Genomic DNA, 20,746 nt, shown 5'->3' with positions numbered 1-20,746 from the left:
TTTCAGAGCACACCCAACTGCTCTCTCCCGTCCAGAGAGACAGGAAATTGAATTGCTTAATTGAAGTCACTAGGTAGCCATTACTGCCGATCCCTTGTGTTGGATGCAACAAAACTTGTTGTGCAGTGGCCTTCTCTCCGTTGTGCTGGCATTTATATTTCAACACGTTCAGGACTGAGGTAAGACAATACTTACTAGCAATGCTCTAAGATTGTATAGTTATTATTCATACGGTTACTGTCTGAGGAGGTTTTCAGGGGATGGGCGTTTCACGCAGGTCACGTTCCCCTTTTTCCTCATATGAAAGGCCTGGGCACAGATGGATTTTGCATAAAATTATTGTGTGAGAGTGTTCAGAAGCTAAATTGTGCATAACTGGCTGATATTATATGAGATTGTTTTTTGCGTGTATAGCATTTAAAGTCTAAACATGAATGTGCTGGCATTCTTCTGAAATATTTTGCTGTTGAAACTGGGTGGCTCAACAATTTAGTCACAAGTAAAACACATTTATTTCACAATTACATTGCATATTCCCTGAAAGGCATTGGAAAATGTTTGACTGTCATAAATATTTGTTCGATAGGTAAAACTTGTTTGGGGTTTGAGATTGTATTTAAATGTTATGGTCTACTAGGTATACTGATCCATTCTGATAAATATGCACTTTATTGTGACTTAAAAGAACATTTTAAAATGTTTTATATTGCTGTGTTAATACGTCGACATCCAAAGTCAGTCAGTATCAGTAGTCTGAATCAGTAGGGTGTGTCTTTGCAGCATGTACAAGATGACTGGCTTAGTGTTAAGAGCTTTGAACTGGATTCATTTTCAGCCAGAAGTTGTAAAATGTGAAAAAGATCATTGCCTGTGCCCAGTGTGCAATTAGATTTGACAGTACAAATGCTAGGCAGCCTACAATCTTCATACAATGGGCCTAAATATGATTCTTCAATCGGTGCTGTGGTAATTGGAACAAACAAAAGTTAATTGATAAGTTGATTGCTTTATGAAATCTCACCTAGCTTGAACCTGGAGCAGATCTGGGGGTGAGAATGGCTGAGGAGAGGAGAGGATAATTGTTGGAGTATGTGTTGTGAAAAACTAAAGCCTCTACCCATCAGCTCTAATCAAATTATAGCTCTCAGGTCACGCACCATGAGACACACTCCCATGACAACGGAATGCAAACAAGCGCTCCATAGTTATCTCAGGACAGAGGGGAATAGGCATCAACAATCATGACAGGCTGCATCCTCACAAGTCACGTGTGTGTGTGTGTGTGTGTGTGTGTGTGTGTGTGTGTGTGTGTGTGTGTGTGTGTGTGTGTGTGTGTGTGTGTGTGTGTATCCTGTGTGTGTGTGTGTGTGTGTGTGTGTGTGTGTGTGTGTGTGTGTGTGTGTGTGTGTGTGTGTGTGTGTGTGTGTGTGTGTGTGTGTGTATCCTGTGTGTGTGTGTGTGTGTGTGTGTGTGTGTGTGTGTGTCTAGGGTGTGTGTGTGTGTGTGTGTGTGTGTGTGTGTGTGTGTGTGTGTGTATCCTGTGTGTGTGTGTGTGTGTGTGTGTGTGTGTGTGTGTGTGTGTGTGTGTGTGTGTGTGTGTGTGTGTGTGTGTGTGTGTGTGTGTGTGCGCGTGCATGCGTCAGGGTGCACAAAGAGGTTTATCCCAAAAGTCAATTAATCTTTGAGACATTTCACTACAGGAAAAATCCAGGGGCAGATCTAGGCGCCGTTTGGCTACTGAAGCGGCGACTGGGCTACAATGGGCCTGTTGTTTGCCCCCGAGACAGAGAGACAGACAAACGGACAGACAAGACAGGCAGATAGACGTTTTCCATTGGGGGACCGTAATGGCCTGATTGAATTAAAGGCACAACAATAAAGCAGAGAAACTCGTGCAGCACGTGCAAGACGCTTAATTATCCGGCCTTCGTAGAAGATTGTAGGACATGTGCCTCACGTCCACAGCGCTCATGTAAACTGTACATTTCTGTTCATCCATTTGTGTTTGTGTTGCCATTCTGGTGATATTTTGATGCCCTTGATGGCAGTGTGGATGACTGAGGGAAGATACCACACACTCTTGCCCAATGCTGAATTTATTTAAACAAACGTTTCACCCAGTGTGGCCAAGAGAAAGGCCACACTGGCTGAAACATTGTTAAATAAATTCAGCATTGGACAAGAGTGTGTGGTATCGTATCTTCCCTCTGAAGTGAACAATAATCCACTACCAGCACTTCTAAACCTCTGATATGTGTTGGCTTCCTTCTCCAAAAAGTATTGATCACTGAACCAGTTGTAATAACCTAAAAATTCAAAATGAAGTTAGACACTGTGGGGATTAGGGTCCCTATATACGTTCTCATGGTGGAAAGCAAAGCAGTGAGTTGTTTTGGACATCATTAATTGAAGTTGCATAACTGGCTGTATGGTTCAACTCAATTATTCACTTCAGTGCATGTGAATGCAAGAAGACAAATATTGTTAAGTTGTTTTTCAAGGTATGAGCAACACAGGATGGGCTGCCATGTGATTTAGGTTTAGATCTTTTTCTTTACCTGAATGGAAGAGATGACTGCTTGCTTACAGTTTTAAAGCATTTTGGGAATATTATTTGAAGTTTGAAAAAAAAACTACTTACAGTTATTTTCCAATGTTTTAATCTGCATGTAGTTGATGTGTGGGCATGTTGCTAGCCCCTTAACCCACACCCTTTCACCACTGGAACATTTTAATAGTTACTGAAAAAACATCACTACCATAGTCAGTAGCGTGCACAGACATTTTGAAAGGCAAGTGCTCTAAAGGGGGTCAGGGGTGTGTGGAATTTCCAGGTGCCTTCCTAGAATATATTATATTATACCATATTATATTATCCTACTAATTAATCACCAAGCATTCTTATGATCACGTCAGCATGGACCACAGTTCAATTTAAAAACAAAATTCAAGAAAAAAACTTTCAAAGGGGCATTTACTGTGTAGCAGGGCAAAGGGGCAGGTGCTTTAACACCACTTCTGTGTCCCTATCTGTGTACGCCTATGACAATAGTACTACACCACTATGACACAGGGCCTTTAGTAATATATGTGCACAGGGCCTTTAGTAATACTTTACGACTTGGTCATTGCCATTCTGGTAACCACTAATATATAACAGTGGCTGTGTTTTGAGGGGTTTTAGTGCAATTCCTCCTGCTTCCAGCTAACTGACCTTTTGCTGTAATGTGTCCTCTGCTCCACAGGATGGCGCTGCATGACTACCCTATACCAGACCTGGACGTGACACTGCAGGAGGCGGGCCGCGTCCTCCAGCTGACCCTTAGCCCCGACCTCTACATGCAGTACAAGGCCGCGCTCTCCCAGCAGAGGGACATCCTGCAGGAGGCCCAGAGGAAGCTCTCGGAGGCCAGCGCGGGCCGCGAGAACTGGGTCACCGAGCAGTTCAAGAGCCGCCTGCTGTCCTGCGGAGACGCCCTGCCCATCTCCACCGCCATCCCCACCGTGCTGCCGCGCTCGCGGGCATGGGGAGCGGAGGGGCAGGGGGAGGGGGCAGGGACGGGGACTGGGGACGGCGTAGGGCGGGCTGCGGCCCTCATGTGGGCCATGGCCAAGCTGCACAGCGAGCCCTCACTGGTGGAGGGGGGTGACGTCGCCATGGAGCGCACGCAGCAGTCTGAGGTGTTCGCCGCCAGCCGCCTGCCGGGGAGGAAACAGGACGAGGTCAAGGTGAGACAGGGTGGTGGGATTAAGGGGCCATGGACAAGGTGAGACGAGAGGAACAGGGTGGTGGGATTAAATAGGACGAGGTAACGGTAAAAGGAGGGGACCAGGGTGGTGGGATTGGGGGGACGAGGTAAAGGTGTGTGTGTGTGTCGGGGATGGGGGGTATATTTGGAGTGAGGGGGGGAGGCAAGGTGAGAGGTGGTGAGGAAACTGGACGAGGTCAAGGTGAGAGATGGGGGACAGGGTGGTGGGATTAAACAGGACGGGGTCAAGGTGACGGGACGAGGTGGTGGGATTAAGGAGCGTTAGGTTAGGGGGACAAGGTGAAGAAACAAGATGAGGTCAAGGTGAGAGATGGAAGACAGAGTTTGGGGAGTTGGGGAGGGGGGTTTAAGGGGAAAGGGTTTGACTGGGAAAGTGTTATGCTGGGTGGGCTTGGGAAGACTAAAGTGGCTTTGTAGCCAAGCTAAGTGGCTTTGTAGGGACTTAAGGAGGTCAAGGTTCCTTAAGGAGGTCAAGGTTCCTTGGAGAGGTCAAAGTGGATTGTGCCAGGGGGTTAAGCTTAAGGGGGGTCAAAGTGGATTGGGGGTGGGGGGTGTAGGGTTTGCAGATGGGTTTGCAGGGGTTTAGGTAAGTCAAGGTTGGGCTGGGGGGAGTCTCTTAGGGAGGACAAGGTCAAGTTGGGATGAGGGGGTTAAAAAGAGAGCAAGGTGGGTTTGCAGGGGCTCAGGTAAATCGGGGTCAGGTTGGGGGGGGGGGGGGGGGCTTGGAGAGGGCAAGGGTTTAGGGGGAGGTAGAACATTAGGTAAAGGAGAATGGGGGGTACAGGAAGGTTAAGAGCTGTAAGAGCAACATGACATTAGGTAAAGATGGGTTCAGGGACGACTGTAGGGGTAGGAGAGGAGGAGAGTAAAGGACATGGGTTTAGGTCAAGATGTATATGTAATTGTTTGGGTTTTATGCAAGTGCTCCCTTCTCTCTGCGACTCATCTGAAGGACCTCCACGACCACCCTTGGGGTCCGGACCCCCAGTTTGGGAACCACTGTATTAGGACATGGCCAGGGGAGTGTTGGGGTGGGTAAGGGCCAGAGCTGTCAAAAGTAAAAGTAAATTCATGGTGAGAGGAGTGAGGGACATAGGCTGGGTTTGGAGTGACAGACACTAGTTGGCTGGGTTTGGGGTGAGAGGTGTGAGCTAGAGAAGGTTTGGCTGGGGAGACACACTGGCTGTTGTTACTGAAAAACACACAAAAAAACTAACAAGGCCTAGTGCACAGTCAGCTGATCCTAAGACAAGGACACAGGTCTACTGGTTACTCAAATAAATGATCTGTGTTTCAAGAAAAATGTGTTTCTTCTTTACTTTTACTTTTGACACCTTTGGTAAGGGCCAGGGGGAGCAAGAGAGGGGGAGAGGAGCAGGAGCCCATGAAGTCATAACGTCACCTGTATTCATATGTATCTGGCCTGACCCCTTAGCGTAGAACCTTATTGTCACCAAAATTGTAATAGCTATGTCTAAATCTGTTGCTTAAAGCTCTCTGTACTGTCATAGCAATGTTGTCATGATGTAGTTGAGTATTTTCAACAAATCGTGAATAGGCCCGCCGGCGGCCCCATCTGCAGTAAGAGGCTACTGTGGACATGGCCTTAGATTAGGTATGCAGAGAGAGGGTAAGGGAGACAAGGTGGGTTTGGGTGTTGAAGTGTTAGGCCAGAGGCGCAAGGAAGGGGTAAAAGGAGAGGAGGTGGGTTTGTGTGACGAGGGGAGGTAAGGAGTTAAGGGAGAAAGTTGGCATTATCCGGGGAGGGTTGGGGACCGAGGTGACACATGATGTGACATGCGAGTTCATTCTTAGAACATAGGAAAGCGGTTAAATTCAATAAAACAAAAACGTATTGCCATTTGATATGATTAATTTAGGATCAGAGAGAAGATGATGAGAAGGTCTATTATAAGTCACATCTGACTTCTCAAGAAGTCAGATGACTTTTGTGTAGCCTCTTTGTGCAGATCTTTGTCATGAATATTTACCACCACTATGAGTATTCATTATGATTTGGAAATGTACACTTAAAAATACATAAAAGGTGGATCTTCTCCATATCTGCCATTACAAATTAATTACATCTTGGGCTGCAAAACTTCCAAAACTGTGCTTTGGGTCAGACCATAAAATATTCGTTTGTTACTTAGTCATACTCAAGAAAAGATCACATTTGCAAATGGGTGGCACACATTTAGAAAATAAACCACTAAAATGACATATAGTACCTTTAATGGACAAATTTCAAATGTGTATTTCACAGCTTTTATTCCCAATTTATTAATCTCCTCTCTTTCTCACTCTCTCTCTCTCTCTCTCTCTCTCTCTCTCTCTCTCTCTCTCTCTCTCTCTCTCTCCCTCTCCCTGTGTGTGTGTGTGTGTGTGTGTGTGTGTGTGTGTGTGTGTGTGTGTGTGTGTGTGTGTGTGTGTGTGTGTGTGTGTGTGTGTGTGTGTGTGTGTGTGCGCGCGTGTGTGACCATGCTCTCTCATGCTACTCATGCTGTATGTGTGTGATATGTTGGATAAGTAGACGGATTTAATGATGATAATGTATGATGCTTACTGTAAACTTAATGTGTTGTTCATGTATTTGTCCATTTAAATGAAAATGCCATTGACTCATGATGCAATAGCAGAAGGAAAAAACATTTCCCAAGACACATAATGAGATAATCAGAATTGATTCTAAGCTGCTCTAGGATTTAAATACATATATATATGGGCCTCATTCATCTGTCCATTAAACAGATGAAATCACATCATGTTGCATAAACAAATCCGGCTGGATGTATCCAGACACTGGTATATTTCAATCCCCACGTTATGCTGCTGTAACGCACAGAAGGGAGGGCGATGATGTCACTGCCTGTTAAGCCCACAGTCAGGCATCAACAGCTGTGGCTGTTAAATGACCAGTAAATTATATTAGTGAGTCCTTTCATTTGGTTCATACTCAACTCTATATGAAGCGCACATACGACATCTAGGCAGAGGAAACATCACCACATCAATGTTATACAGTATAAAGAATGAATGCTCAAAAATGACTGTGCACTCATTACTTTTCACTTTTTTATTTGGTTTATTTCATGGAGAAAAAAAACGTATTTGGCAAGTGTATCTTCAGCTTTGCATTGTTCAATGCAAGAAATAAACGAGACAAAAGAGAACAGCGATCTGTGCACACTGTTTTGTGAATATTCATTCTTGATCAAGTTTTCCTGCCTCACATCCACAGCTGTATTACTGAGGGCCTGTGCACAAGGCCTGAACATTATTAAGTTTGTTAAGCATTTTAAGTATAACTTTTAAAATTACTAACAGGCTTTATTTTTTTTACTTGCGTTGCCTCAGTTGTAACTTCAAATGTGCACCAGTGGTCTACTGTGTATTGATGGAGTAGCCCCTTAATGCACGCCGTACCACCAGTGGCACGCTGTAATAGCCATTGAAAAGTTAACTACCATAGTACTACACTACTATGACATAACACAGGGCCTTACGTAATGCACTGTGACTTGGTCATTGCCATTCAGGTAACAGCAAGTTTATAGCACTGTGTCTTACCGGGTTAAACTTGACTGCAGTGTGACTCTGCCAATAAGAAAGCAGTGTAACTTCAGTATGTGTCTATATGTAATTCTTTGTGCCTTTTTATTTATTTTTTATTTGTAGTTTATTTGGCAGGGACAATGCAGTGCACATTGTTACAAACATGACATGGCAAAGCCATGACACAACTTGCAGATGTGAATACATGGAAGGTTTATAGCTAGATAGCTAATTTGCAACCTCAGTCCCTGATCAGGCTACCTACTCTAATAATACATATAAATCATCTAAAAGTACAATTGTACAATACAGTATACAAGACAATAATAAGCCAACTTATGTCTCATGTCCGTGTTGCAGCTCTACCCAGACAGCCTTCACGCCGTGCTCACCTGTCGTGCAGGTGCGTTCCCCGTCCAGCTGCTGCGCCGGCCGCGTGAGGGCGAGGGCGGCCCCTGCACAGCCTTGCCCCTGAGAGCCATCTACCGCCAACTGCAGCACATCAGCACGCTGCCCGCCGCAGACACCGCCCACGACGCCTCCGCCATCTGCGAACTGTCCTCGCTGCCGCGCCGAGACTGGCACACGGCCCGCGAGAAGATCCAGAAGAAGGGCGGGGCCACCGCGGCCTCGCTGGAGGTCATGGAGAGTGCCATCTTGGCGGTGTCGCTGGAGGACGGACCGGCACCCACGGACCTGGCCAGCACGCTCAACGCAGTCAGGCTCGGGGGGAGGGGATGGAAGTGCCTGCGGTATTACGACAAGGTGGGGAGAGAGTTATGAGAGAGAGGGAATGGGAAAAGTAATTAGAAATCATACAAAACAAAGTAATTGTCTTGCTCCGGGGAAGGGGATGGAGGTGCCTGAGGTATTACGACAGGATGAGGAAATTATTTTAATTGAGTAAATTAGTTATTGAGGTTATAGAGCCCTTTTTGAGTCAGGTGATTTTACTTTTTGTCCCAAGCTAGCATATATCACTGAACCGGATAGGACCAGTTAATTGATAGCTGGTTTCAATGATATGCTGTTCAATAATAAATGCTAGTTGGGAGGGAAAAGTTGCATTGTCAGAGAACGATGGAAGGACAGCAGAAAGGCAAAACTCGATTATATAACGAAGCCAGGGTTAAAATGTGAATGTTTCAAATGGTGTATTGCCACTTTCAGTTAAAAAAAATGTTTCCTTTCCTTTTTCCCCATCTGTACAGGTGGTCAACATGGTGGTGTTCAAAGACAGCGTGGCAGGCTTGGTGTTCGAGCACTGCACCGTGGATGGCATGGTGGCCGGGCTTGTGGCCGAGAGCGTCTTTTACCTGTCGGAGGCTCAGAGCAAGAATTTCATCCGTGCTCACGCAGAAAGTCAATCAGACTCTGCTGATGGCATCCCAAAACCTGAACCCTTGACATTCCAACTGGACGACATCAGTATTCCGAGTCACCTGGCGAACACAACCACTCCAGAAACCCACCCCATCCTCACGTTCGAAATGCCCTCGTACCCCGACGTCTTTACCCTCCTGAGGAGTCAGCGAGGGGTCTACGACGCTTGGGTGAACTTTGCACTGCAGCTCAGTTTGAGGCAAACGCTCGGGGAAGCAGCAGTAAAACACATCATGGTGACCCCCACACACATGCGGCATTACAAGCACGGCCGCTGCGATCCCACCTACTCCCTCACGAGCCGATCTAGGAAGTTAGTCAGCGCTCTGGATACGTGCGTTGGACCGGATGGGAATCCAAGGTACACCAAGGAGCTCATCAGCATGTTCCACTCTGCCCTTCTTGAGCACAAGGGTCTGATCAAGGCCACAAAGAATGGTCAGGGAGTGGGTCCACACTTGGCAGTCTTGCGCCATTGCATGTCTCCAAACAATCCCCTGAAAAAGTTCCTCGATCCCTTCGGATGCCCGTCTGTGTATCTGACAGGGAAAGACCTGATGGAAGGCGTTGAGTGCGCCGTCGGAAATGTGTATGCCCGTGACCAACTCGCAGTCACCTACCTCGGGAGGAAAGACCGTGTTCGCATCGTGCTGAATGGAAAAGGTAGCTTTGCGGGAGTACTGGACAAGCTTCACGCAAGCCTGCAGATGACACTGAAGCTAGTCATGCTGCTGGCGGTCAGGTATGCCATCGCTGGACAGATGGGCGCACTAGAGTGTCTCCTGAAGGAACGTGAGGAACTCCATATCAATGGCGGCCTGGAGCCAAAGGTTTCCAAAGGCCCTAATGCGAGTGGAAAAGCGCCACAATCCAGGGAGATGAAGCCAGACTTCACAGTGTTAATTCACGGCGGTGCTGGCGAAGATGTGTCTTTGAACCAGAAAGTGGTCGAAGTCCTTGAGTTTGCCCTGGAAACTGCACTGGGTCTAGGAGCACAAGTTCTGAGAAGAGGAGGAAGCAGCTTGGATGCAGTGGAGAGAAGTGTTGTGGCCCTGGAGGATTGTTTCCTCTTCAACGCTGGCAAAGGCGCTGTTTACAACAAAGATGGCCAACATGAGCTGGAGGCCTCTATCGTGGATGGCAGCGGGAGCAACTCGGGATCCGTGGCCTGCCTGCGCACAGTGAAAAACCCAGTGAAAGCAGCCAGAAAAGTCATGGAAAAAAGTGTCCACTCCCTCTTGGTTGGAGATGGTGCTGAAGAGTTTCTGCAATCACTGCCCGAAAACGACAAGCCAGTGGGAGCAGATTACTTTTACACTGACGTACGCCGCAGAGAGCTAGACACCAAACTAAACAGCGTTTCGACCACCAAAAACAACCATCCACAAACTGTGGGAGCGGTTGCTCTGGACAGGTGGGGAAAACTCGCGGCCGCAACCTCAACAGGTGGCCTTGTTGGCAAGTGCAAAGGCCGAGTGGGGGATACGGCGGTGATGGGTGCCGGAGTATACGCTGATGAGAAAGTGGCCGTGACATGCTCGGGTGATGGAGACGTTTTCCTCAGACAAACGGTTGCCAAGCGAGTCGCTAGTCTGTACACCCACAAAGGCTACTCACTCAGACATGCTTGCCAGACTGTGATCTCTGAGGACCTCAGAGGCTGCCAGGCTGGCATCATAGCAGTGGATCACAAAGGCGAAGCTGTAATCGAGACAAATGCGGCTGTGATGCTGATCGCATCGGTGGTCAATAACACGGTTCGAGCAGAAGTCTTCAGACCAGCCATGTCTTTCTCCAACATAGTTTGGGAGGATAATGAGCTGGTGGCCTATCTCCAGCCTGACCCGTGCACCCCCGGGGCCACAGTCCTTACTCGCAGATCCCTCAGCGGCCCTAGTAGCATTTTTCAGCTCACGGAGGCCAACTTCATGACAATGCTAATGGGGGCTAGAAGAGTTGCTAATCTGCTGTGTAAACGACTCGTTGTCCATCGCTGTGCCCTTGTAGTGTATCCCGAGCATGACCAACCAGTCCAGATCAAAGTGCTGCCCCTTCATGGCCTGGAGGCCAGCTGGAAACCTTACCTTGCTGGTGAGAAAGAGTTCAACACCAGCGACCCTGGCTACTGTAGCTCCAAGAGTGGCCCGAGGTGTGAAGAGGCTGAACTCGACGATGTCCTGGCCAAGATACGAGCCAAGCTACCAACACCAAATGCCCCGTCTTGCTACGACTTCCTTGGAGACAGCTCACATAACAATCTTTTCTCAAGAATCGTCCGCGGCGATGAGAAACAGTGGCGGGTGTGGGAGGACAGTAGTCACGTGGCCTTCCTGACACCATTTCCCAACACGCCTGGACTCACGGTATTGGTTCCACGCAAACCACTACCCAGCGACATCTTCAGGCTACAGGAGGAGGACTACACAGGCCTAGTCCTTGCCACCCGGAAGGTTGCGCAACTTCTTCAGGAAGCCATGCGGGCCAGAGGAGTGGCTCTCATCTTTGAGGGCTTTGAAATCGATTACGCCCACGCCAAATTGATACCTCTAGTCTCTTCCCCCTGTCACAATACCTCCGCCACGACTGTACCCCCAAAGTTTTTCCAAACCTACCCAGGGTTTGTCACCTCAGCCAGTGGGGCGAAAGCCTCAGCAGAAGAACTAAAAAAGATCCACAACCAGATCACACAGAACACAGCCCCAAAGTCTTGGGAGGATCCTCAAAGCCATGCCACGTTAGCGATAAACAGTCAGTGGTATCGGAATCTCTTCCAGATTCAGAACACCCTGTTCCATAGCACTGTAGAGTACTTCAACAACACGTGTCACTACGCCTACGCCCTGACCCCCATCACGACCGATACCATCTCGTCCCCAATGGGACTCGGGTCTGACTCGGAGCCTGTGCTCGTCAACTTCCTGGGGCAGGACGCGTTCCTGGCCGATTCCATGCAGTTTGTTCTAGAATACTTCCTGCGGTTCCAAGAGGGTCTCCTTGGTGCGTACTACATCTCGCCCAGCTTCAGAGGAGAAGAGCCTGATACCACACACCTCAACCAGTTCTACCATGTGGAGTGTGAGCTCCAGGGTGACATGGACGCCGCCATTATGGTAGCCGAGGGCTTTGTGGCTCACCTCACAGAGCAGATGCTGAAAAGACACGCCATCATCATCCAGAACACCGCGGGCACCCTGTCTCACGTACAACACCTCCTGAAGCAGCTGGGAGGCGGGGGACGGCTTCCGCGGGTGACCCTGGAAGAGGCCATCCCCATGATGCCCTCCCCAGACTGTCTGGACTGGGTGCAAGAGGGCCAGCCCCAGTTCGGCAGGAAGCTCACGCGAAAAGGCGAGCAGGTGCTGATGGATAAGTACGGCGGCGCCGTTTGGCTCACGGAGATGGACCACCTCGGAGTGCCGTTCTACCAGGCCTACGTGGAAGGTTCGAGCAGGTCCAAGGCCAAGTCTGCCGACCTCCTTCTGGGCCTGGGCGAGACGATAGGGCTTGGCGAGCGCCACCCCACCACGGAGCTGGTGCAGGAGGCCCTGAGGCACCATGCGGTTCCGGAGGAGTCCTACAGATGGTACATGGGCATGCGGCAGGTCATGCCTCTGCTCACCAGTGGGTGGGGCATGGGCACCGAGCGCTTCCTTTGCTGGCTCCTCCAACATGACGACGTCAGAGACATGCACATCATACCGCGACTCAAGGCCAAACGATACATGCCTTAAAGGAGATTCTCAGCACTTTGGGAACTTAAAGGAACACTAAGCAATTTGAGCCTTCAAATGTTTTCCAGTACATGTTGAGAGGTATTTCAGAATTTGATTTTCCATCCTACATGGGCTATGCCATCATTAACTAAGTTAGGAGGAGCAGGGCTGTCTCTCTGTAGTTCTAAGCCTGACTATTCTGCTTCCAACCTGTAGGGTGAACTAAAAGAAACACTAGTTAGTGTTCCTTTAAACAAAGTTTATACATGCCTTAAATACTGTTTATACTTGCCCAAACCTATGTTTATATAGTCTTTAAACAGTGTACGCCTTAAACCCATTTCCCCTAGATGGATGAACAATATAAATAAAAGACACAAATGCAAAGAATTTGTTCACTACATGAACATATTGGTTGTGCACATCTGCACACGATACCAAATTAACCGTCATTCCTATGTGATCATAATGAACCGATAACTTTCAGTATAATAAATCATGTATTGATGTATTAATGATACAAATGACATTGAGCTTTACTGTGGACAGGCATGTGTATAATCCAAATATTTAAAAAGAGAAATGTTGGGAGACTCGGATGATGACAGATGCCTGTCACTTAAATACCCTATTCCAATGTATCCACAAAATATGTTTTAGACTTAGGACTGATGGATTAAATTTTAAAAATGAATCTACGTATCTGTTATAAATGTTGTCGTGCCAATTGAGGTTGTCTGTTATTTTTACAAAATACTTATGTTTGTTGGATTGAGATGATGTAGAGATTTAAAGTTGGTTTACTTTTCCATAAAGGACAGTCAGGAGGCATTTAAATTGAATATCTGAGTGTATGATTGTGACTAGACAGCTTTACATCTAGAACATGCTATAATATAGATGCTTATATAATATAAGCACAAAATATAGTGCTTTTGTATTTTTGAATCTTTAGTTATTGGCTGTCCATCATGTTCCATCTAACTCACTGTATATGTATCACTTTTTGTTTTTGCGTATTGTTTTCCTTTTTTATTACTTACTCCTACTTTGCACACCATCTTGTGCCAACAAAGGTGATAATTACGTGATGTGATAATTAAGTTAATGAGTGGTTTGACAAGCCTCTTGAAATGCAAATATGAATTCCCTACAGAAAACAATGATGTTGGATGTTCCATTCTACATTTCTTTATGTAGTTATAGTTTTCATTATATCAATAAACAAGGATTATTAACAAAAATGTTTACCTCTTTGAAGTTGTTCCCTTATTTATCCATTCATATATTCATTCATATCAAATTCCATTTAAAATTCTGAACACAAATGACCCAGGCGTACGTGGCTGAAGCGGCTGGGCACTGGACAGCTACGCCAGTGACCCAGGTTTGATTCCTGGCCCGGGTCATTTCCAGATCCTTCCCCATTTCTCTCTCCCATCCCGTGTCTCTCCCACTATTCATTATAAAAGATCTTTTTAAAAAATTCTGCACATATATGACAGTCATCTGTTGCAAATCAACATACCGAAATACCTTCAAGCATGACCAGGCAAAACAGACGCGCTAACTGCATGTTCAAAGAGAAGAAAACATCATTATGCTACATCAGCAGGGAGACAGACACAAACAAGACTGGCATTGAGACGGTAACTGCATCCTCATGACACACACGCACGCGTGCACACACACACACACACACACACACACACACACACACACACACACACACACACACACACACACACACACACACACACACACACACACACACACACACACACAGCCCGGTCACCCCCTGATCTCGTGATACGGTACTGCTCCCTTCAGCAGACAGACAGCAACAAGGACAAACAGCTAGGTCTCACAGGTGGGCCACTGTGTACTGCACACACACACACACACACACACACACACACACACACACACACACACACACACACACACACACACACACACACACACACACACACACACACACACACACACACACACACACACACACACAACCACACAGACACACACACACACACAGACAACCACACAGACTCAGACACAGACACAAACAACCACACACATACACACAAACACAGACAACGAGCACACACACGTGCGCACACACTCTCTCACACACGCACACACACACGCACACACACACACACACACACACACACACACACACACACACACACACACACACACACACACACACACACACACACACACACACACACACACACACACAGGGAAGCTTTCTGTCAATCATACAGTGTGAGGACCTGATATGTTTTTTATCTGGTAAAGATGTTGCCTAGGGCAGATCTCAGCTGATCCCAACGCCATGTGACTCACAGTCAACACCTAAATGAAATCAACTATTAAGGGAGACAGAAGACCAGGGCAAACATGCTGTAGGCCTATGTAGTAGGCCTATACAAACCCCAACTCCATAGAAGTTGGGACACAAGGTAAATTGTGAATAATAACAAAATACTGCCATTTTCAAAACGTCTGATTCTTACATTAGATGGAGAACGGCACAAAGAAAACATATCAGCCATCAAAACTGACCAAAATTATTGTTTTGGGGGATATTCATGAATATGTAAAAACAACACGTCTCAAAAGAGTTGGGACGGGGACAATAAAAGGCAGCAATTGTCAAGGAAGACTAAAAACAAAACGAAAGACAACACTTAACAGTTAATTACATCAACCGATGAGATGACTGTTAATTCCTATCTTGGACATGATTTCACCAGCTTAAATGGTGGGTGTATTCCTCATCATGTTTTGCAATGTTTTCCTTTCTGTAGTGCTTACAGTGTGACAGGTCTCGACCAAAAGTCTGCCATTTTATCACCCGCTGGTCCTTATGATGGAGTTAAACTGTTAAAACATAGTAGAGAATGCAATTTTTCCTATGTGGCAGTAATTGAAGCTCTCCCTTCAAAATATAATGCATGAGTGGCTTTTCATGCTGTTTAAAACCCATTTATATCATTCAGCACTGTATTTAACTCTACAGATGAGTGAGAACAACTCAACCAATGCACTACCGCACCCCCATACCATTATGGAGGCTGACTTTTGAAGTTAGCACTAACACAAGTTGGATGGTCCATTTTCACTGTAGCACAGGATGTGCAAGACTCTATTATTTTCACAAAGAATTGACTTCTGCAACTTCTGCTGACTTCTGAAGGACAGTTTCCCATGTCTTCTGGGTCCATTTCAAGTGAGCTCGGGTGCATAGGAGAATGCTAAATCCCTCTTTCATTTGCACACATGAAGCGTTCTTAATATGGTCCATTTTCAATAGCTGTAATTCTTGGAGTGCTAGAGTGCTACAGCCAATATATATTTCATGATGTCATGAACCTATACAATGATTTTAATGACAAAAATATGCCTTATATACACTCAATCATGGTAAACCAAAGGGAATTCAAAAATGTATGTAATAATATGGTAATTATTCCCTCTGTATATTTAATTCTGAGTGACTCAGCCTCTCTGTGATGGTCTTATACCTGGACACTCATGTTGTCCATCAGCACAATGCATTTTGAAATGTTCTTCTTTGTTGTTTTATCTTATTTCAATGTTTATTACATTTCACTGATCCCCGTCCCAACTTATTTGAGACGTGTTGCAGTTATCAAATTAGAAATGAGTGCATATGTTCCCCAAAAGAATATTTTTTTCTCGGTTTTAACACTTAATATGTTGTCTTTACATTATTTTCCATCTAATGAATGGACTGAATGTTTTGAAAATGATAGCATTTTGATATTATTCACAGTTTACCAAACGTCCCAACTTCACCGGAGTTGGGGTTTGTACATAGCTACTGACATGATATACTGTAGGCCTATGTAGTATAGCTACTGACATGACATACTGGGCCTGTAGTATAGCTACTGACATGACATACTGTAGGCCTATGTAGTATAGCTACTGACATGACATACTGTAGGCCTATGTAGTATAGCTACTGACATGACATACTGTAGGCCTATGTAGTATAGCTACTGACATGACATACTGTAGGCCTATGTAGTGCAGCTACTGACATGACATACTGGGCCTGTAGTATAGCTACTGACATGACATACTGTAGGCCTATGTAGTATAGCTACTGACATGACATACTGTAGGCCTATGTAGTGCAGCTACTGACATGACATACTGTAGGCCTATGTAGTGTAGCTACTGACATGACATACTGTAGGCCTATGTAGTGCAGCTACTGACATGACATACTGTAGGCCTATGTAGTGTAGCTACAGACATACATGGGTTTCACGATTGAAAACAATCCCTGATTAAGCGACCCTGGCTGCGCGCTGTTCAACCTCTGATTGTTGGAAACCACTGTCGGTCAAAAAATGAGCTCACGTGGTCGGTTGCCAGTAGGGTTGCCAACCGTCCCTTGAAATACGGAATCGTCCTGTATTTAGAGATAAAAGTACGGGTTCCGTATTGAACTGAAACGGGACACAGGACGTTAAAATGCAAGAAATTACATCTAAGAAATGCTAATTTTTCTGGGGGACAACCCCCAGACCCCCGGCACGATGAAATGTCCCGTATTTTTTTCATTGACAGTTGGCAACCCTAGTTGCCAGTATCTTGCCCCTCCTCCTCACAACATCAATGTTTGTAAACGAAAAAAAAAACTATGTATACTGTAGGCCTATGTAGTATTGCTAGACATCCTGTGGACTTATGCAGTGTAGCTACTGACATGACATACTGTAGGCTTATGTAGTGCAGCTACTGACATACTGTATAGTGTAGCTACTGACCTACTGTAGGCCTGTGTAGTGTAGCTACTGACATGACATACTGTAGGCCTATGTAGTGTAGCTACTGACATACTGTATAGTGAAGATACTGACATATAGCATATTGTGCTGATGTGACAAGTTTACAAAAAATGACTATTTTCTCATTTGCAATCAGGATGTTGAATGAGGAAAAAGTTGTTGTAGGCCGACAGTGGGGAAACTTCGTTGTCATCAAGCTTATTCTGTTTTGTGTTGATTTGTCAAACTGTTGAAGCAATTTCTGTTTCTGAATATTTCACAATTTGATAGTGATAGACCTGTCAACATACAGCATTGACGAAAGTTATTTTAATGCAGGCGGAATAACATCCTCATATTCACATATACACAGTTGTTTGAAGAGTCAGATTTTTATTTTTTGTTTTGTTATTTCAGACATTTATTTTCAAACTCTATGCTGTCCATTCTCCAAACTCCATGCTGTCCACAAACTTGATCTTTTCATGAATATTTACTGAGTAATAAGTAGGCTACTGGATTTTCATTAACAAGATTTTCAGCCAAAGATTACTGGTCATTAAAAATAGCAGATAGAGAAGATCCATCTATTCATGTAGGCCTAGGCCTATGAAAAGTGTACATTTCCATACCATAATGAATACTATTGATAGTGGGGGTGACTACGTGAAAAAGACCATTCTTGTGAATGGGCAGCAGCTTAAATTCGTGAAATAAACTACTGTACTGAAAACTGTATACCGGTAGTATGGGCCTAGCTGTCGGCTACTCAACCTTTAAGGAACCTGCAGTATACGTGTCCACCACCAGAGGGCGGTAGCAAGTAACAAATCAGCTGTAGTTCTACTGATTAGTGAACACAGAGAGCAAAGAAGTAAAGTGGCTAGACATGGCAGCTCAAGCTCGTGCACTAGTCGCTGCAAAGTGGCTTGCAGAAGCAATCAAAAACAACCAAGTGGGACCTCGCTTGCGGATTCTCGACTCCTCTTGGTATCTCCCCACACTTAATCGAAATGTCAAAGAGGAGTTTAGCCAGAGACACATACCTGGCGCTTCATTTTTCGACATCGACGACTGCTGTGACAAAAGTTCAACCTTTGATCACATGCTGCCTTCCGAAAAGGAGTTTGCCGAGTACGTGGGCAATTTAGGCATTAGCAATGACACCCATGTTGTCGTTTACGATACCAGTGACTTCGGAGGCTTCGCTGCCCCTCGGGTTTGGTGGATGTTCAGGTTCTTTGGCCACGAGTCGGTGTCGGTGCTTAACGGGGGAATGAAAAACTGGATGAACGAGGGTCACCCCGTTTCATCAGAGGACTGCAAACCGGAGCGAGCAGAGTTCCGAGCGGCTATCAACAAGTCATGGGTGAAGACTTATGAAGATGTGCTGGAGAACTTATCTACCAAGCAGGTCCAGGTCGTGGATGCAAGAGTTAGTGGAAGATTTCGGGGCCTCGCACCAGAGCCAAGAGCAAGTAGGCTGTATTCGATGCATTCATTTGTAGCTTATTTTTTTATTATGTGTGATTTATAGACTGTTCTGTTGACGGCTTTGCCTGGAAATGTGCCTCTGTCAGATTGTGTTATCTATCTATTGAGAACAGTAGCTGCAGTTTAATGACCTGTCGCGGGACAGGAAGTTATGCATTAACAGAAAAATGATAAGCACTCTGTTAGTGTCTACTATAACCTGGTTATGCAGACTTAGCCTTCAAGTCAAACCATGAACTGTAACTGTCTACTCTGTGTTAAACATTCACTAGCAGGTACATGAGTTCCAATAATGTACAACTGTATAATGTACAACACCCCCTCCCCTTCTCTCTGCACATCCCACTTCACATACGGATCCCGGCCCCCACATCACTGGCCCCATCAGCATGGTGTTCCCCTTCCCCATATGCACTGTCACTGTATTCTATTCCTCATAGACACGGAGCCAGGCCACATCCCAGGGACCCTCAACATGCCGTTCCCTGACTTCATGGACTCCTCTTCGGGCCTGTATAAGGAGCCGGCGGTGCTGGCCCAGATGTTCCGGGAGGCCGGCGTGGACCTCCAGAAGCCCTTCTGGGTCACCTGCGGATCAGGTGTGACGGCGTGCCACATTGCGCTGACGGCTCACCTGTGCGGCCACACAGGTCCCTGCCTGTACGACGGCTCCTGGTCCGAGTGGTTCGCCCGCGCCGCACCCGAGCACGTCATCTCTGAGGGCAAGGGGAAGCAGGCATGATGATGCAGGAGGAGTCTTAAGCACATCATGGGTTCTTTCTAATATCCTAACAAAGGGCCCTTCTCAAAACCTAGTGCATTGCACTTTCAAGTGTATCAGCCCAATTAGTCATGCCCAGTGATTGGATACTCTTTGGTGAACTCTACGGAATATCCAATCAGTGGGTGTGACTAATTAGGCTGATACACTTGGAAGTGCACTGCACTAGGTTTTGAGGAGGGCCCAAAGAGTGTCTATTAGGGTAAGAGAAGTCGAACTCCACCCACTCAATGCCAAGGAGTGTGCTCAATTTCAGTCTCCTAAGGGGGCGTTGTTGTCCCATCCTTTTTCTCTTTCTGTGGTGTTTGGTGGTGGCTTGCATAAAATGCACGCTAGCGCCATCTACAGCGGAAAGGGAACTCCCCTAAGGTCTCCTAACCTAAGGTCTCCCAAAGGGCGTTCACCTGACGTCACACACGTATCCTGGAAAAGTATGAGCCTGAAGTATCTTACTTTAATAGACGCCCTTTGATCCTAACTCCCATCCTCCCTTGCTCCTTTGCCTATTTGTGGCCTCAGGATGACGCCACTGGCGACAAGTGTATTTCAATATCTCGCAGAGGGGCAATTCTAATGTCATTTTCTCATTTGCCATCGAGATGGTGAATGAAGAATAGTCCCCCAAAAGTTGTTGCGGCTAGGCTGACAGTGGAGAAACGTTATTGTTTTTTCCACAGAGGCGGAGCATCAGCAAAATGAGGCCACAAGCACAGGGAGAGGACGGGAGTTTGCATATAGGAAAGAACCTCATCTAAAGCAGGCGTGAAGGAGATATGCACACTGGGTACACCATCAAGCCACCACCTCCCATCCTTTCTTGTTGCTTGTGGCCTTGTCATTCGAGGCAATATTTATTGAATATATCTCATTTCCTCATTTGCAAGTGGGATGTTGAATGTAGAAGAGTTACTGAAGAACACTTATCTCTCTCTCTCTCTCTCTCTCTCTCTCTCTCTCTCTCTCTCTCTCTCTCTCTCTCTCTCTCTCTCTCTCTCTCTCTCTCTCTCTCTCTCTCGCGCACGCGCACACACACTGCATTAAATTGGTGTTCTGGAATCATAGTTCATGTCTGAAGTGCAGATCAGGATGACTACAGTGACAATATGATGCTGTGTGAAATGTCAATGTCAGCTGTTTCAGAGTTTGTATGTTACTGTGTGTTACATTATCCCTAGAGAAGCAGATGGGTTAGGGACCCCTGCCAAATGTCTCTCTCAGAAAGGTAGCTGTTGCATCATC

General features: G+C 46.1%; 3 protein-coding genes across 6 annotated transcripts in view; all 3 read left to right on the top strand.

The window, feature by feature from the left end:
- Nucleotides 1–99: 99 nt before the first annotated feature.
- si:ch211-256m1.8 (uncharacterized) lies at nucleotides 100–13,644 on the top strand. 2 transcript variants are annotated; one of them, XM_063219679.1, is made up of 4 exons: nucleotides 100–179; nucleotides 3,246–3,729; nucleotides 7,686–8,090; nucleotides 8,537–13,644. In XM_063219679.1, exons 2-4 carry the CDS (start codon nucleotides 3,247–3,249, stop codon nucleotides 12,437–12,439), a joined length of 4,791 nt encoding a protein of 1,596 aa, XP_063075749.1. In that variant the 5' UTR covers nucleotides 100–179; nucleotide 3,246; the 3' UTR covers nucleotides 12,440–13,644. The 2 variants fall into 2 exon arrangements, with proteins under 2 accessions (XP_063075749.1, XP_063075757.1); XM_063219687.1 differs by lacking the exons at nucleotides 100–179; nucleotides 3,246–3,729 and adding an exon at nucleotides 3,946–3,951.
- A 4,438-nt stretch (nucleotides 13,645–18,082) lies between these two features.
- On the top strand, nucleotides 18,083–19,540 carry mpst (mercaptopyruvate sulfurtransferase). The gene is made up of 2 exons (XM_063219699.1): nucleotides 18,083–18,710; nucleotides 19,167–19,540. The coding sequence occupies exons 1-2, from the start codon at nucleotides 18,122–18,124 to the stop codon at nucleotides 19,466–19,468; spliced, it is 891 nt and encodes a 296-aa protein (XP_063075769.1). The 5' UTR covers nucleotides 18,083–18,121; the 3' UTR covers nucleotides 19,469–19,540.
- A 999-nt stretch (nucleotides 19,541–20,539) lies between these two features.
- The window catches only part of LOC134465783 (SUMO-conjugating enzyme UBC9-like), an 8,124-nt gene continuing 7,917 nt past the window's right edge, over nucleotides 20,540–20,746 (top strand). For all 3 annotated transcript variants that reach the window (XM_063219650.1, XM_063219659.1, XM_063219667.1), the window contains exon 1: nucleotides 20,540–20,746. This exon is cut by the window's right edge. The gene's annotated coding sequence lies outside the window, so the exon portion shown is untranslated.

This window comes from Engraulis encrasicolus, chromosome 2 (assembly GCF_034702125.1).
Source record: "Engraulis encrasicolus isolate BLACKSEA-1 chromosome 2, IST_EnEncr_1.0, whole genome shotgun sequence".
In the NCBI taxonomy this organism is placed as follows: Eukaryota; Metazoa; Chordata; class Actinopteri; order Clupeiformes; family Engraulidae; genus Engraulis; species Engraulis encrasicolus.
Note: the sequence above shows the minus strand (reverse complement) of the source record. Positions and strands in the feature narration are given on the sequence as shown.

Bases quoted from the DNA above. Each gene is read 5' to 3' on its own strand.
- si:ch211-256m1.8 (XM_063219679.1), top strand. From the start codon at position 3,247: ATGGCGCTGCATGACTACCCTATACCAGACCTGGACGTGACACTGCAG. The intron at 3,730-7,685 runs GTGAGACAGGGT...TCCGTGTTGCAG, and splicing joins GGAAACAGGACGAGGTCAAG to CTCTACCCAGACAGCCTTCA. The intron at 8,091-8,536 runs GTGGGGAGAGAG...CCATCTGTACAG, and splicing joins GCCTGCGGTATTACGACAAG to GTGGTCAACATGGTGGTGTT.
- mpst (XM_063219699.1), top strand. From the start codon at position 18,122: ATGGCAGCTCAAGCTCGTGCACTAGTCGCTGCAAAGTGGCTTGCAGAA. The intron at 18,711-19,166 runs GTAGGCTGTATT...TATTCCTCATAG, and splicing joins CGCACCAGAGCCAAGAGCAA to ACACGGAGCCAGGCCACATC.